The sequence below is a fragment of the Gavia stellata genome, chromosome 4, assembly GCF_030936135.1.
Source record: "Gavia stellata isolate bGavSte3 chromosome 4, bGavSte3.hap2, whole genome shotgun sequence".
NCBI classification, from domain to species: domain Eukaryota; kingdom Metazoa; phylum Chordata; class Aves; order Gaviiformes; family Gaviidae; genus Gavia; species Gavia stellata.
This window is the reverse complement of record NC_082597.1, coordinates 53,708,201-53,722,771: the sequence shown is the minus strand read 5'-3', so window position 1 is coordinate 53,722,771 and position 14,571 is coordinate 53,708,201. Positions and strand designations below refer to the sequence as shown.

The 14,571-nt window shown below is 41.1% G+C and overlaps 1 protein-coding gene across 1 annotated transcript in view; it reads right to left on the bottom strand.

Moving 5' to 3' along the window:
- Positions 1-662: 662 nt before the first annotated feature.
- Positions 663-14,571, bottom strand: part of SLC17A8 (solute carrier family 17 member 8) — a 28,204-nt gene continuing 14,295 nt past the window's right edge. Inside the window, exons 4-12 of the mRNA XM_009818830.2 lie at positions 13,177-13,291; positions 12,616-12,703; positions 9,717-9,803; positions 8,655-8,794; positions 6,932-7,081; positions 4,519-4,651; positions 3,122-3,232; positions 1,618-1,745; positions 663-1,001 (exon numbers count right to left, since the gene is read on the bottom strand). Coding sequence (XP_009817132.2) covers positions 663-1,001; positions 1,618-1,745; positions 3,122-3,232; positions 4,519-4,651; positions 6,932-7,081; positions 8,655-8,794; positions 9,717-9,803; positions 12,616-12,703; positions 13,177-13,291 — 1,291 coding nt within the window. The remainder of the gene's footprint in view (positions 1,002-1,617; positions 1,746-3,121; positions 3,233-4,518; positions 4,652-6,931; positions 7,082-8,654; positions 8,795-9,716; positions 9,804-12,615; positions 12,704-13,176; positions 13,292-14,571) is intronic.

The following is a 14,571-nucleotide window of genomic DNA, read 5'->3' as shown; positions in this document are numbered from 1 at the left end:
AAGTATCCATTTTATTGCCTTATCCAGACTCTCTGGGCTATGTATATAAAGCAGACTGTCAATCAATTTGAAGGAACTGTTGAAGCAATACTGTGCCATCTCAGTTACTTGTTTCTTTTCCTGTTGTTGAGTGAACATTAGTAATTAATTACAGTCTACTTCCATAAAACTGCTTTTCTTTCAGCATGAGCTTGCAGTTTGGTTTGGGTTAAGCAGCTCAAATGCCAACCTACGGGAATCCTAAAAAGGCAAACCAGGGCCACTCAGGGCAGACTTTCATGCCACTGGAGCCCCAGTAATTACATATGTCACTGTGGATCGACTGTCTGATATGACCTTGTCCTTTCTCTGTTCAGGCAAGAAGATGAGGGCACTCCTTGCTCCTACAGTCATAGGCTTGCACCAGGCAGGAGCCCTGCCAGGGTTGGTCATCTCCTAATAGGTGCAGGAGCTCCTCCAAGGGGATACAATAGCTGATTTAGTATTATTTCTCCCAGTCCCATTGTACTATTAGAAGGGAACTATCACCCTTTGTATCTAGCCACATTGCCAGATGTTATACAATTGAATAAGAAAATAAACATGGATACCAGATGATTTGGGGCAGCTAGGCAGAAGGGGGAATGGAAGTAGCTGCTATACAAACCTTACAATTTCAAGTATTATGAAAAAACTTGAAAATTTCCATTTTCATAATGGTAAGAAGTCTGTTCTTCCATGTCTTGAGTTACTTGCTTTTGCTTTCTCCATTCTCTTCTTTGTACTTCACTGTATTGGCTGGTAGCACCGTACATTTTCTTTGGACTCACAAAAGTTTCGTTGTTCATCTCTGTTTCTTCAGCTAGTTCATCCTGATCAATTATGCCACATTTCTCTTCACTGAGGTTTTCAGGGTCGGCCCATTCCTGCTTCTCCCCAGAGGCAAAAATAGCATAGAATATCACTCCACTGTAATGCACCAGGGCTGCAATCAGAAAGACGTTTTGCCATTCTTCCCGGGTCTGAAAGAATGGTGCAGGTCTCATTAAGTTTGCAGTAAAAAGAAATATTACTTTCTGAATTAGACCATGAATTAGCACATATTGAACAATGACCGTGATCACTGTTTGATTCCTGATGTTACAGATAGAAAAATTTATGAGTCATTGTGAAGATTTTTTTTTTCATAAAAACAGCTAATAAAACAAAACATGAGGTTTTTTTTCTCACAGTGAAGTTTCTCTCTTGAATGTGAAATATTCGTGGAGTTGGAAATGCAGGGATTTCTCTAACAACTAAGTTAATCTTATTGTAGATCAGTGATTGCTTAGGAACTCTACCAGAGATGCGTTATACAGGAGTTTCCCGAGTCCTATAAGCAATACCCAGTAGTATGGAGATACGGCAGAGACCCAGCCTCAGGTGGTATAAAATAATATTTCCCTACACAGATAATTAGTTTATAATAGCTGAGAATCTGGCCCCTGTGATAATGTAAAAGTGAATGTTTAAAACAAACAACAACAGAAAACAGCTGCAGAGATCAATGATGAAATGGAGTTCCCAGGAAGCTTTGAAATGTCTTAACTTTTGTTGCATTACCTAATCCTTTTCCTAGAAAACATGGAGAAATGTTACCTTATGTTTCGTCATTGCACCAACGATGAGCGGGCATACCATGCCTGACAGTGTCCCCACGCCATTGGAGATCCCCATCAGAATGCTGGCGTAACGTGGGGCTATGTCCAAGTGATTCACGTTGAAACCTACAACAAATGAGAGACAACGGTCAACTATACAGCTTTGCACTACCAGGCCAACAGGGCTTTCTACAGCCGTTCTGGCTGAAGAAGCCTGAAAAAGGTAGGAAACCCCATTACCATATATATGAGAAAGAAGGGTAGTCTTTTCCTGGTGGTAAAGATGGAAGATATGTTGCAACTCTCTATTCTTTTTCAAAACGTCTTTCTTCCCCACCTATGGGGATCACGTTGTATAGAAAACACAGTTTGTTTTGGTCTCGTTTAAAGTATCTGTGCTTCCCATCTTCTCAAACTGAAACACTGCACTCAGCAAACATTTTTAGTTAAGGAATGAATGCCTCATGTTTGTCAAATGTGTGATATTTTTTTATTTAGGTAGTAGTGGGTTTTAATACATGTTTTCTGGTACTTTAAGTAGCAGTTTAACAACATGATAAAAAAACAGAGTATAAACCAGTAGGAAAAATAATTACCCTTACTGTAGCGTATCTTCTGGGTACATATTTTATTAAGAGATAAAAACAAATAGTAAAAATCAGTTCAGATAATTATCTTGCTTTAAGTAATTAGTCATATGAGCTATCTATGATCACAAGAAAGGATGATGAATTCCAAGTCCATCGGATTAACTACAGTAAAAAGTTGAGTACTGGGAAAACCCTGCAATAAAAATTCATTGATAGAAATGGCCTGCTATGCAAGCACCTCATAACTGAGTAGCAAAACTACTTCCCATTTGCATAATCCTGAAACAAGTGAAGACCAGCAGTTACTTTGCTGATCAGTTTTGCTCAGTAGCTCCATCTTCTTGGCAGTCTGCTAGCTGATGGCTTTCCATCTTCATAACAAAAGGGGTTTTTTTAATAACGATGGTACTGGTGGAGCTACAAAATTCAGTCTGAGACTGATGAGACCCATGAAAGTGTTAGAAACAGCTGTTCTGGAGAAGGGCTGGTTATTGGACACAACAGAGAGAAGACTGACCTAGAAAGCAGAAACTGGCAGCTAGGGCTGGGAGCGGAGTTGCAACTGATAGCCTTTGAGCAACTATTAATTCCACAGTAATTCTCTATCTCTCCTTTTAGGGATACTGTTTATGCAAGAAGAAAAGGTGGCTGACACTGTAAAAGTATGTTAGAAAATAACAGCACAAAGCTGATGTAAACGAATCAATAAAGAGCAGGTTCTTTCAAAGCTTCATGTCTTATGTGCAACACATTTCATAGATACAGAAATAAATTATTTCTGATATGGGAAGAAATGGGGCATACCCCATAAGCAGCCACATTAAGAGCAAACAGAATAATAGAAATTATGACAGTAACAACAATGAGGATAATAACATCACTTTTATCACTAATAGTAAAACCAATTCTTACCTGAAATTGCAAAGCCACTGAAGCCTACTGCTAACACCAGAAAGGAAATAGCCACACCTTTTGTGTGAGAATAACCAACCACCAAAAGCAAGGTTGCTTCCATCCCAAAGCCTTCAAATGAAACACATCGGAATAAATTACATTTGAATTACTATTGGTCACAGAGATAGCAATAAGGTCTAGCCAGAATAGCACCTTAAAATGAGACAAAATTCTTTTGTATCTACAGCTATTCTTGAACACACTTGGCAGCTTTGTGGATTCACAGAAATATTTGAATATTTATTGTTTGATAATATACTTTTTTCTCCTTATTGCTGTGTAAATGACCCAAGCAATTGGTGACATTAACTCACTGAGCAGTACAAGAAAATGAGAAAGTGACTCTATGCAAAGCACTGAAAAATTCACAAACACACAAATGTGGTAGGGAAAGGAGAAAAATACTTCTTGCCTTGTATTTCTCAAGGTTGTAGTGATTTGAGATGCTTTTGGCAAATGGAGCAAAAGAGCATTTTTCAGACAAGTGTGCCACCAACAAAATAGGACAACCCTAAGTATTACAGTGAACTTCCAGTCTCTGCCATTACTGCAAATTAACATTTTCCAGTATGTAACATTACAATCCTTCAGTTTATTTTTTTTTAATGACACTGAAATTATGCCCTGAGAACACAATGACTTTGAGAATCCTTTGTGAAGATGCGTAGCCAAGCTGCATGGCATCTCTGACTGTAGGCATCTCTATTTCAGACAGCCTGTGCTGTCCATAAATAATGTAAGCCAGGAACTGGCAGAGAGTGACTCCACAGGCTATCTGGCTTGAATTTTTTGCTCTAATTTAGTATCATCCTTACATGTAGACGTCATTGATTTTTCAGGTCAGTAACTGAACTGGAAACAAATTATTTTGTGCTGAGTGAAAATAAGTCTGTCTGATCCCCGTCTTTTTTTTTTAATCCAACACTTCCAGCCTAAACTTGCCAGTGGATTCTGCTGGAAGTATCACATGAGAACATGGCCAGTTATTGCAAGGCTGTATCCACCGGGAAAGGATCTCTCCAGCACCACAGTACAGGGTTAACTTTGTCTGTACAAGTTTGCAGGATGAGGCCTATTTGATCCCACTAATCCTCTGGGCCAGTCTCTATTGCCCTTTTAATTATTAACCAGGCTTCTTGACTCCTCCCTTTTTAAAAGCATGCTCATATGAGTGAGGATTTATACCATGTGGACATCTAACATCAGCTCTCCATTAAATGCTTCAGATTAACCAGCTGCAAATGCAATCACCAAGTAATTTGTCTCTTGTTACAATTAAACATGGACAAAACAATGATATTTGCATCAACTGCAGCACACAACTGAAATATCATATTTTCAGAATCCAATAGTACCTCCACAATTCATGACCTTCCTTACAGTGGTAGTGGTTAAAAACTTCCTGCTCCGTAAGAAGTCAGCTAGCTGCCCTCCAATGGGTACGATGATTGTCATGACCATGTGAGGAACTGCCGACAAAAGGCCAACCTGCAATTAAACAAATGAGTGCTTACTGCTCGTGTCCTCCCTCAGGATTTAGGGGGAAGAGAATAGGAACCATACCTTTTCTTCACCTCAGTTTCTGCCCTCCCCCACCCCCTCATTGGTCACCTTTTTTTCCTGGATCCTTGTGTGGGAGGATTGCAGACCTTTCCTCCAACAGAACCTGCAAACAAGACCTGGGTGATCTTGGAATGGAGTGACCTTAGGATGGAGACTCCAAAACCTCTCTTGGCAACCTGTACAAGTGCTCTGTCACCCTCAGAGTAAAGAAAAGTGTTTCCTGATCTTCAGATGGGACCTCCCGTGTTTCAGAATGTGCCCATTGCCTCTGGTCCTGTCACTGGGCAATACTGAGAAGAGCCTGGCTCTGTCTTCCTGTCAGGTATTTGTATACATTGATGAGATCCCTCCTGAGCCTTCTCTTCTCCAGGCTAAACAGTCCCAGCTCTCTCAGCCTTTCCTCATAGGAACTGGAGAGGCTCAATCATCTTTGAGGACCTTCATGAGGATCTTCATGAGAACCTTCCAGTATGTCCATGTCTCTCTTGTACTAGGGAGCCCAGAACTGGGCACAGTACTCCATGTATGGCCTCATCAGTGCTGTGTAGAGGGGAAAGATCACCTTCCTCTACATGCTGGCAATACTTTGCCTAATGCAGTGCAGGATACCATTCGTCTTCTTTACCTCAAGGGCATGTTGCTGGCTCATGTTCAACCTGGTGTCCACCAGGACCCCCAGGGCCTTTTCTGCAAAGCTGCTTTACAGCTGGGTGGCCCTCCAGCATGTACTGGTGCATGGGATTGTTCCTCTCCAGGTGCAGGACTTTGCACTTCCCCTTGTTGAACTTCGTGAGCTTCCTGTCAGCACATTTCTCTAGCCTGTCGAGGTCCCTCTGGATGGCAGCCTCTGGCATATCAGCCTCTCCTCCCAGTTTTGTGTCATCTGCTAACTTGGTGAGGATACACTCTGCCCCATCATCCAGATCATTAATGGAGATGTCAAACAGGATCAGACCCAGTACCCCCTGGGGTACACTGCTAATTACTGGCCTCCAACTAGACTTTGTGCTACTGATCACCACGCTGATGGTCACTCAGTCAGTTTTCTATCCACATCACTGCTCAACCAGCCCATACATCAACAACTTGTCTATCAGGATCCTATGGGAGATGGTGTGAAAGGCCTTACTGAAGTCTTCATAGACAATATCCACTGCTCTCCCCTTGTCTTCCAGGCCAGTCATTTCATCATAGAAGTTTATCAAGTTGGTCAAGTGTGACTTCCCCTTGGTGAATTTTCTGCCAAAAGGTTAGCACTGTTTCTGTTAGTTCTGGTACTTATCCCAGATATGTGAAAAGACTACTTTGCAGAGTTTTAGTGATCAGCATGTCACCTTCTAGAAGCTTTTCTTTGAAGAAGTAATTTAGTGAGAAGTTTGAGAGTTTGAGTTTATTTTTTAGAATATGCAACCTGCTTACATTGATACTGAGTCAGTTTTACATTAGTTTTTAACTAGTGAGGTACACAGAGGTGCAACTCTAGCATTTAGGAAAGGCAATTCGGAATAAACAAACCTATTTTGTCTTAATACCCCTGTTCTTCATCTCCATGCTGTGCTTGGCCATTCAGAGTGTCATTGCTACCACAACAGCATTACAGAACCTGGGCACACTGGTGCTCCTAAACCACATAGATAATTATGTTGTTTGTTATGAGTTTGCAGGATTACACTAGCTTGAAAATAATTTACAATATAGCAAGTAGATTTTTTAAAGGAATGTTGGGAAAACTTTTCTGGAACAAATATTCTGAAGTCCTCGTTCATGCTCTGAAGAGGGAGTGTAACAATACCAGCTTTAATGAAGTGGCAGTGGCAGGGAATATCAATCCATACAGAATTTGACCCCTCATTGTCCATGAAAAGTAATGAGATAAAAAAAAAAGAAAAGGATAAAAATTACCTGGCAAGAAATGCTAAACTGCCAGCACTAAACCAATTGTGCGTTTCTATTTACTTACTTTGTGGTTTTCATGATATATGGGTTTTTTAATCAACTCTTTCGCAAAACAACTTTTCAGTTCTTTCCTTTTGCTAATAATTTGATGCTAGCAAGCTTTTATTTCTATCAGATCACCAGAAGTATGTCATCCCAACTACTGTGAATAACCTACTGTAATGACTCCAGAGAGATCTGGGGATCTTCAAGCACTCTGCATCTCCTAGGGTGAGGTCTGAAGGTCACTGCTTCATCTCAGACATTTACCTTGCTTATTGCAAACCCAAAGACTTCTTCAAAGTAAGCAGGCTGACTTATAAGGAGCAAATAGAAGGTCCAGCTTCTGCAAAAGTTTGCCACAATGATTGCATAAACTGGCATTGAAGTGAAAAATCTCTTCCAGGGAGTACTAAATTTCTAGGGAAAAAAAATAAAAACAATTGAAGGCATTTTTGAGTAGGCAGAAGGCAGAATAAAGACCCCAGTACATTTTAGTATCAGGACTATCCAGTACGTTGCATCTAATTTACACTGCAAATCACTTACAGTGCAAGTGAAAAATATCTCCTGGATTAAGGGCAAAAGACGAGTAGAGAAACTTTCTTAGAATAGTTAGGACTTTTAAGATGACTGCTGCACTATTATTGTCCTACTTACTGAAATTACACAAGGTCTTCTGGAATCCTGCTATTGGGATAACAGTAACAGAATCAAAGAAAACTAGAGAAAATCTTGTGCCTTTCCACACTTTTTGGCATGATGCAGTTTGAGACATTCCACTGAAAGGATTGTGAAAAAAGGATTATCCAAGCTGAGAAATATGTGGTAGCACAGGAACAGGCAGCTACCTGCTTCAACCCAATTTATTTCATTCAGCAAAAAAAGTCTGTGGTAGAGGATTTAATTTCTATAACTTGCTTTTGTCATTTCCAGTTTCTATTTATGCCTCAATACTCCACACAGCAGGAACAAAAAACACTTCAGAGCCCTATTCACTTATAATGGAATTCAAATCAGAAGCTGAAATATGTAACTATGGCAATATACATTGACATTCTCCTTTTTTTTTAAAATGGTAGTTGTGTTCTACAAGTAACTGTATGCCTGCAGTCATGTGTGAACACATGGTGATTGTACTAGTGTCCTCTGCAGTAAAACCACTGTACAGCAAGGGGAGAACCATGACCTGGAACGAGTGTGTGTGTCTCCAGCCAAGACCTGAGTGACTTCAGCCAAACTTCAGGATCATGCCCAAAAGGAGAGTCTGGTACTTTATACTCTCAGCAAGGCTGTTACACAAAACATGTAGAGAAAAAGAGTTTGGAGTTACTTTGCTCCAGAATGTTCTAGAGTAAAAGCCAAGAAGGAACAGTTTATCAAGAAACAGCTTTACTTTTCACCACTAGCAAAAGCGAGTTTTCTAAGGAAATGGAGAGAAGTTTGATGGGAAAATAGGTTTTAGTTTTAAGTTTCCAGGATCTTCCAGGATCCTCTCAGAGAGAGGATAGATGTCTTGAAACAATGAGCTGAGCTGCTGTGAGAGTGAGCAGGGCAGAAACCCTGTCCTTAAGCTTTCAGAATTTCAATCATCTTTAATAAGAGCTCAGAAGGCAGCTGGATAATTTAACATCTGCAGCCAGCTTCTTATTTAGCTATTTCAATTAATATTTTTTAGAACAAACATAGTAGCTACTCAAGTAGGAGATCAAAGTGTGTGGTTCCCCTTCTCTCCCTAATCCCTTCCCCTCCCTAGATTAGGGACGCCCTATAAGCTGAGAGCTGAAACAGCACTACATGTTTTGCCTGTTGCTGAACTTGTCCTGTCCAGCTGCATAAGCCTAATCCTGTAATTTTCATAAAAGGAAAAGTCCCTAAATATTAACAGCAAATAGTTCTGCTGCTTTTATACAGCTAATAGTATCCATCCAGTCATACGCTGATCTGTGTAAAGTGCTCACAAATTATAACCACAAAAGCCTTTTTTACTTACACTTGCACTAGCTAGGCTGGATCCTTCTCCGATACTTGTTTCTATATATATCCTTTCTTCGTTGGTTATTGTTGGATGTGCAGCAGGGCTCTCATAGGCATGAAGCAGCCAGAACATGTACCAAACAATTCCAAACATTCCTGGAGAGGCAGGAAAAGCAAAGCTTGGTTTTAAAAACCAATAAAGCCACACGTCAGTATCTGCAGGCCTTGAAGTTTGTTTCAAGAGCCAATTAAAAGAAATCTGTGTAGAAAATATGCCCAGGGAAGTAAGAAAATATGATAACTAACTCATATGTATATTGTATGCCTGCTTGCAAAGTGTTTGATCATTTTGTCACTTGTATTATGTGATATGCATGGGGCAGAGAAAAGGCAGAAGCAAAGCTTTATGTAGGACCTGAGGAAGGAAAAAAGTAGACCAGTCATAACATGGTCGCAATCTGCATAAAAGAACTTCACAATCAGATTGCGATGGCAAATCTTGCAGTGCATTCTGTGTCTCCAGAGAAAACCCATCTTAACTGGGTTGCTGATGTGCAAGGCCAGGTTTGAGCCAGCTCTGCACATACTGCGGTGGGAAGCACGAGGCACCACAGATCAGCCATGAGGCCATACCCATGTGATGGGACCACTTTGTAAAGGTGGCACTGCTTTTACTGAGGGTGGGCAGCATAGGACAGATGTCTCAGGACAGAAGGTTTCAGAGGCATTCGGCTTCCCATCAGCAGCATATGCTGTAGCATTCGCTGTTAGTGTGCACTCCAAGACACATATCACATGAGTGTTTGTGCTACAGAGCAACCTTCACAACTGCATCCAACCCTGTCACTGGGTGATCATGGGCTGTAGCCTAGCCGTCACAATTTTAAAATATTTTACAACAGATGATTACAAAATAAAAGCTTTCAGAAGCTGCAATAAGTAGGAAATAAATTGGAATACCCATCTGCAACCTCTTCATTCACCAAAACAACTTTGATCCATACTTGTTATACAGGTTTAACAAAACTGTTGGCAGTACCAGTCTAGTCACAGAGATCCTTTATGTTAAGCAACTCACCGTAAATATAAAACACAGATGACCATCCTATATACTGTACCAGCACACCTGCCAGTGGCATGGCGACCACTGCACCTGCATAAGACCCTGAGGAGAAAAAGAATTAAGAAGACATGTCAGCTATGATAGACAAGCCCAGCCTCTGGTGCAGGTGCTCACAGGGGCAGAACTGGAGGGACACCTCTGGCTGATTGGCACCATGATTTCTTGTGAACAAGGGAAATGGGATGGCTACTGAAAGACTTAGCTTGGGGTGGTGGGAAGGACTAGCCCACACTGGTGTGGGGTCACGAGTCTCATTTTGCAGCTAGAAGGGCTGTGCCCAGTAGGTAAATGGGATTTGCAAACTGAAACTGATGGTAAACCACCATGCAGGCATAATCTATATGCAGTGAAGTGGGGATTCCCACCTAACCCCATGGCATACAAGGTGAGCTCCAAAGAAGCTAATGGCCCAAATTTCTGAAGCCTTCTTGGTGTCCAGAAATCCTGATGGTTGCAGATATGCTGGGAGGCTCTTGTCATGGCTCTAGCCACATGACCCTGCAAGTGCTGCTAGCAGAGGGGTTGTTCAGACCAACCCTGAGTCTGTTTAATCATGTTTAATTCATATCAGCAGCATGAACAAACAGGTGGACTAAATAGGCAAAAGTTGACAGAGAAAAAAAGGATAAAAAAAGTGGTCTGTGCCAAGGTTTCTGATTGGGAAATATATGATATTGGTGAAATATATTTCTGAGTGACTTGTAGAAAGTGATGAGTATTTAAGTGCTTGGAAAGGAATTTCCATGAATATCCTAGGGAGAATTCATGCCATCTGGACACTTGGTTTCAGTACAAGATGGTGCCAGTGGCTTCACATGCGAGAAGTGTTGCTTTGAATTATTCTAGGAAATGAGATACTTGTGGTTTTGAGAGTATTACATATTTTGTTAATAAACATTTGTTAATGCTCTACTCATTAGCAAATACTTCTCTGCAATGGTTCACGTGACCCTTTTCCTTTGTCTCTGTGTAATTCATTTTTTCTACAGCAATAGCAAAGCCCCAGGCAAGAATACAGTCAGAGAAACCAGGAACCTGGTTAACATGGAATTTCCTGGTTTTTCTGCTGTTCCTGTGCATCTTTCAAGTGCAAGAATTGGTGATCTGTAGCCACTAAAATGGGTGCTAAGCTGCAGGATGAATCTTTCGCTACCCAGTGCTAGGATTTCAAGGAGAGAGCACTGAGGGTGGAGAGGCTTCTTTTTTTGGTCTGTTCTTCTACAGAAAATGGAAACACCTAAATAATCACTAAATCCTGGAGTCATCTGTAGTAAAAATAAAATTCCCATAATATGAAGAGCCACTTTTTTTCTCTTGTTTCACTCCTCCTTTTACCCTTTCTCCTGTATTTTAGTGCTGTATTTTCCCTAGCCTTTCAGTTCCACTGCTGATGGACAGACTGTTTTTTCCTGTGACTTTTACATTTTCTATTGAGTATTTTCTCTCAGACATTCATCTTCAGCTGGCTTTACCCCACCACCTGCATTTATTTTCATTGTTTTCTATTCCACCTTTCCCAACTGTTTACTCTTTAAAGTCCTACTCTTTCTGCTTTTTCTTCAGTATTTTTAGACTCACCATTCGAATTACCCTGTTACAAATGGGAAGGGACACACCAAATATAGATGATGAGGGTGTCTTAGAGGATGGGAAATGACAGAGCGAATGAACAAGCAGAGCCTTTTCCTTCACTGCCAACACAGTGCATTTTAAATTACACCAGAACCATTCCTGCTCTGCACTGTGTATATCTGGACCTTTTAGGGTACAAAATCAAAGGGATTATGCCTTATCTTCCTTACATTTAGCTATCTACCCAAATCCAGCCTGGAGCTGGTAAGGAGATATTAATACCCACAGTTTTCCCTGGAATTAGCAGATAATTGAAGATTGCAGGGTTACCAAAAGATGAAGACATTAGGTAGGAAAGTGTATGAGGAGAGGACAGCTCAAACTAGACCTGGGAAAGAGCCAGACAGGTGTGACAGTCACAGTACTCTTTTCTGGCAAGAAACTGTGGTAGCACAGAGTGACCTGCGGCACCTCTTTTCAAAAGCTGCTACCTGGAAGATGGAATTAAAAGTAGAAAACCATTTGGTTTTTTTTTTCCTTTTCATTAGTGTGGCTGTAAGCGAAAAGAGGGTACCTTCTGTGAAAAACAAGGTGCAAAACCTTAGTATTTTTCCTGCTCCCTCCTTCATAACAAGGTTTAAGACTTTTCCCAGGGACTAGAAACATTCCAAAGGGAATGAGACAGTTTTATTTCTCCCATCTTTCCACTGGGTTCCTCTCCCCAAAGTCTTCTGAAATTTCCCACAAGCCATCTTCTAGAAGGCCAGCTGTCAGCATTGGAAAGGGACCCAGAAAAGAGAGCAAAGTACAAGCCTGATCATAATTCAAAACAGAGTAAAGCAGAACATCCAGTGGCAACAAGTTACATCACCTCCACTGCAGTATATTGAGCAGCCAGCCTAAAGTACTCAAGTCCTTTTAAAATAATTTTTTAAGTGCATGCTTGATTAGGAGGGTCAATTCAATATGTATAATAAATGGAATCCCTAAAGATGGAGCAAATGAAAAAAAACAAAAGGTGTGATTTCTCTCATGTGACACCTCCAGACCCATTTTAGTTTACTATAAGAGTCATTCTGAGGGTTGGCTTTAAATGATAAAGTGGTGACATACTAAATAAAAAGACTCTCAGGTTCCTGAGCTCAGAGTACAAGCCAAATGGGAATGTGGGCAGGTACAGAAAGGGCAGAGGGTTTGCATTTCTCTTTTAAATGATTAAATGAATAAAATATGTCTAATAGGAACGTGTACTTACGTAAATCGTATAAGCCTATCAACTTACCACAGAATGAAGTGGTGGCCAACCTGCTTCTCTCCAGTGGAGGAGCCCACTTACTCCACATCCCATGGCAAGCTGGGTAGGTGACGCCCTGGCAGACATTTCACACATAATGTAATTTGCTTTCACTGCATTCCTATTTCAAGCAGTTGCTGACACTGTCCAACCTGTCTAGCTGTTTGTCACCGTGGAATGATGTAGGAAAGGTTAGGTAAGCCTGGAAGAGCTCTGTTGCTTGGATATGAAGATGTCAAACTAATCTAGATAATCACTTAAATGGTAATGTGTTCTGGGGTAAAAATGCTCCTTAGTACATGCAGTGGATGGCACAAGGAAACTAAAATAGCTTGACCTGCAGCACCAGAAACCTAAACACTTTATTTCCTTTCAAGTAAACTTAAAAATATAAATCAGTATGATTAAAAATCTGTTATCCTAAAAATGAGCAACAAGTAAAAATTTAGATTGATCAGAAAACCTGGCAAAAAGATCTCACAAATTTTTAGAGCCAAATCTCCAAAAACAAATTATGTATGAAAGGACCAAAATGGTAAGTGCTCCTACCTCCACCAGGCCTTGCAGAATCCTTACAAACATCACACAGCCATAATGCACTCTTGCTGCAGAAGGGATGAACATGTTCAGCGTAGATGTTAGAAAGATAGCTGCTCCAAATACCCTATGGAAAAAAGTAACATGAAAGGGAATATAATTATTGTCTACTTTTCAGAAGCAACGCTGCTCTCAGGTACTGTTACAGAGACAATCTCACATACCACCATCTCACTAACCCAAATACTTGTAAAGTCCCCTTACTGTCAAAAGGGGTTAAATCCCCTTATAATCAATACATTTTCATTTCTGAATGGAACAGAAGTTTTATACATACTCAAACAAAGGTGCTGGATTTTAATTTGTATCAGAGGAATAGACATGGGTGTTGGTACTGAAGGCTAAGCTGTTTATCTAAGTCCTCACCTGAGAAAGGATTCCTGTCCTGGGAAGTACTTAAATTCTGCTAGATCAATAGGATTTAATTTAGATCAGGTAAAGTCTGGTTTAAGTGCCTCTCTGAAACATAGGAGTGTGCTGGTTAGTTCCACTTGCTGCTGCTAAAATGTATAACAGGGCTGCTTAAGATCAATTCCTTTCCAACATCACTTCTCTAAATAACAACTACAAATATCCTTTGTGACTGTGACATAGAAGGGGCATTTCTGCAAGACAGATTCTGTGGAAAACATGATATAAACATTTTGTTACTCTGCTTGGGAAGAGCACTTGCTGCAGCTGGGCACAAGTCAGTCGAGGCACTAAATGCATCTGGGGCCCAGTGTGCCCAATGTAAAAGAACATCTGGAGAGTTCATTTGAAAACCGAGATTGCTGCACCATGGACGACACCACTGGAAACCAAGAAAGAGACTGGCAACAACTGGTTGGAAAAAACATTGAAATTACCGTCATTAGGAAGGCTCTACAGAGGGATCTGGATAGGCTGGATCAATGGGCCGAGGTCAATTGCATGAGATTCAGCAAGGTTAAGTGCCGGGTACTGCACTTGGGTCATAACAACCCCATGCAATGCTACAGGCTTGGGGAAGAGTGACTGGAAAGCTGCCTGGGCTGAAAAGGACCTGGGGGTGTTGATTGACAGCCGGCTGAATATGAGCCAGCAGTGTGCCCAGGTGGCCAAGAAGGCCAACGGCATCCTGGCCTGGATCAGAAATAGTGTGGCCAGCAGGACCAGGGAAGTAATCGTGCCCCTGTACTCGGCGCTGGTGAGTCTGCACCTCGAATACTGTGTTCAGTTTTGGGCCCCTCACTACAAGAAGGACATAGAGGTGCTGGAGCGTATCCAGAGAAGGGCAGTGAAGCTGGTGAGGGGTCTGGAGCACAAGTCTTGCAGCAAGGTGGGTGTTGGTCTCTTCTTCCAAGTAGCAGGTGACAGGCCAAGAGG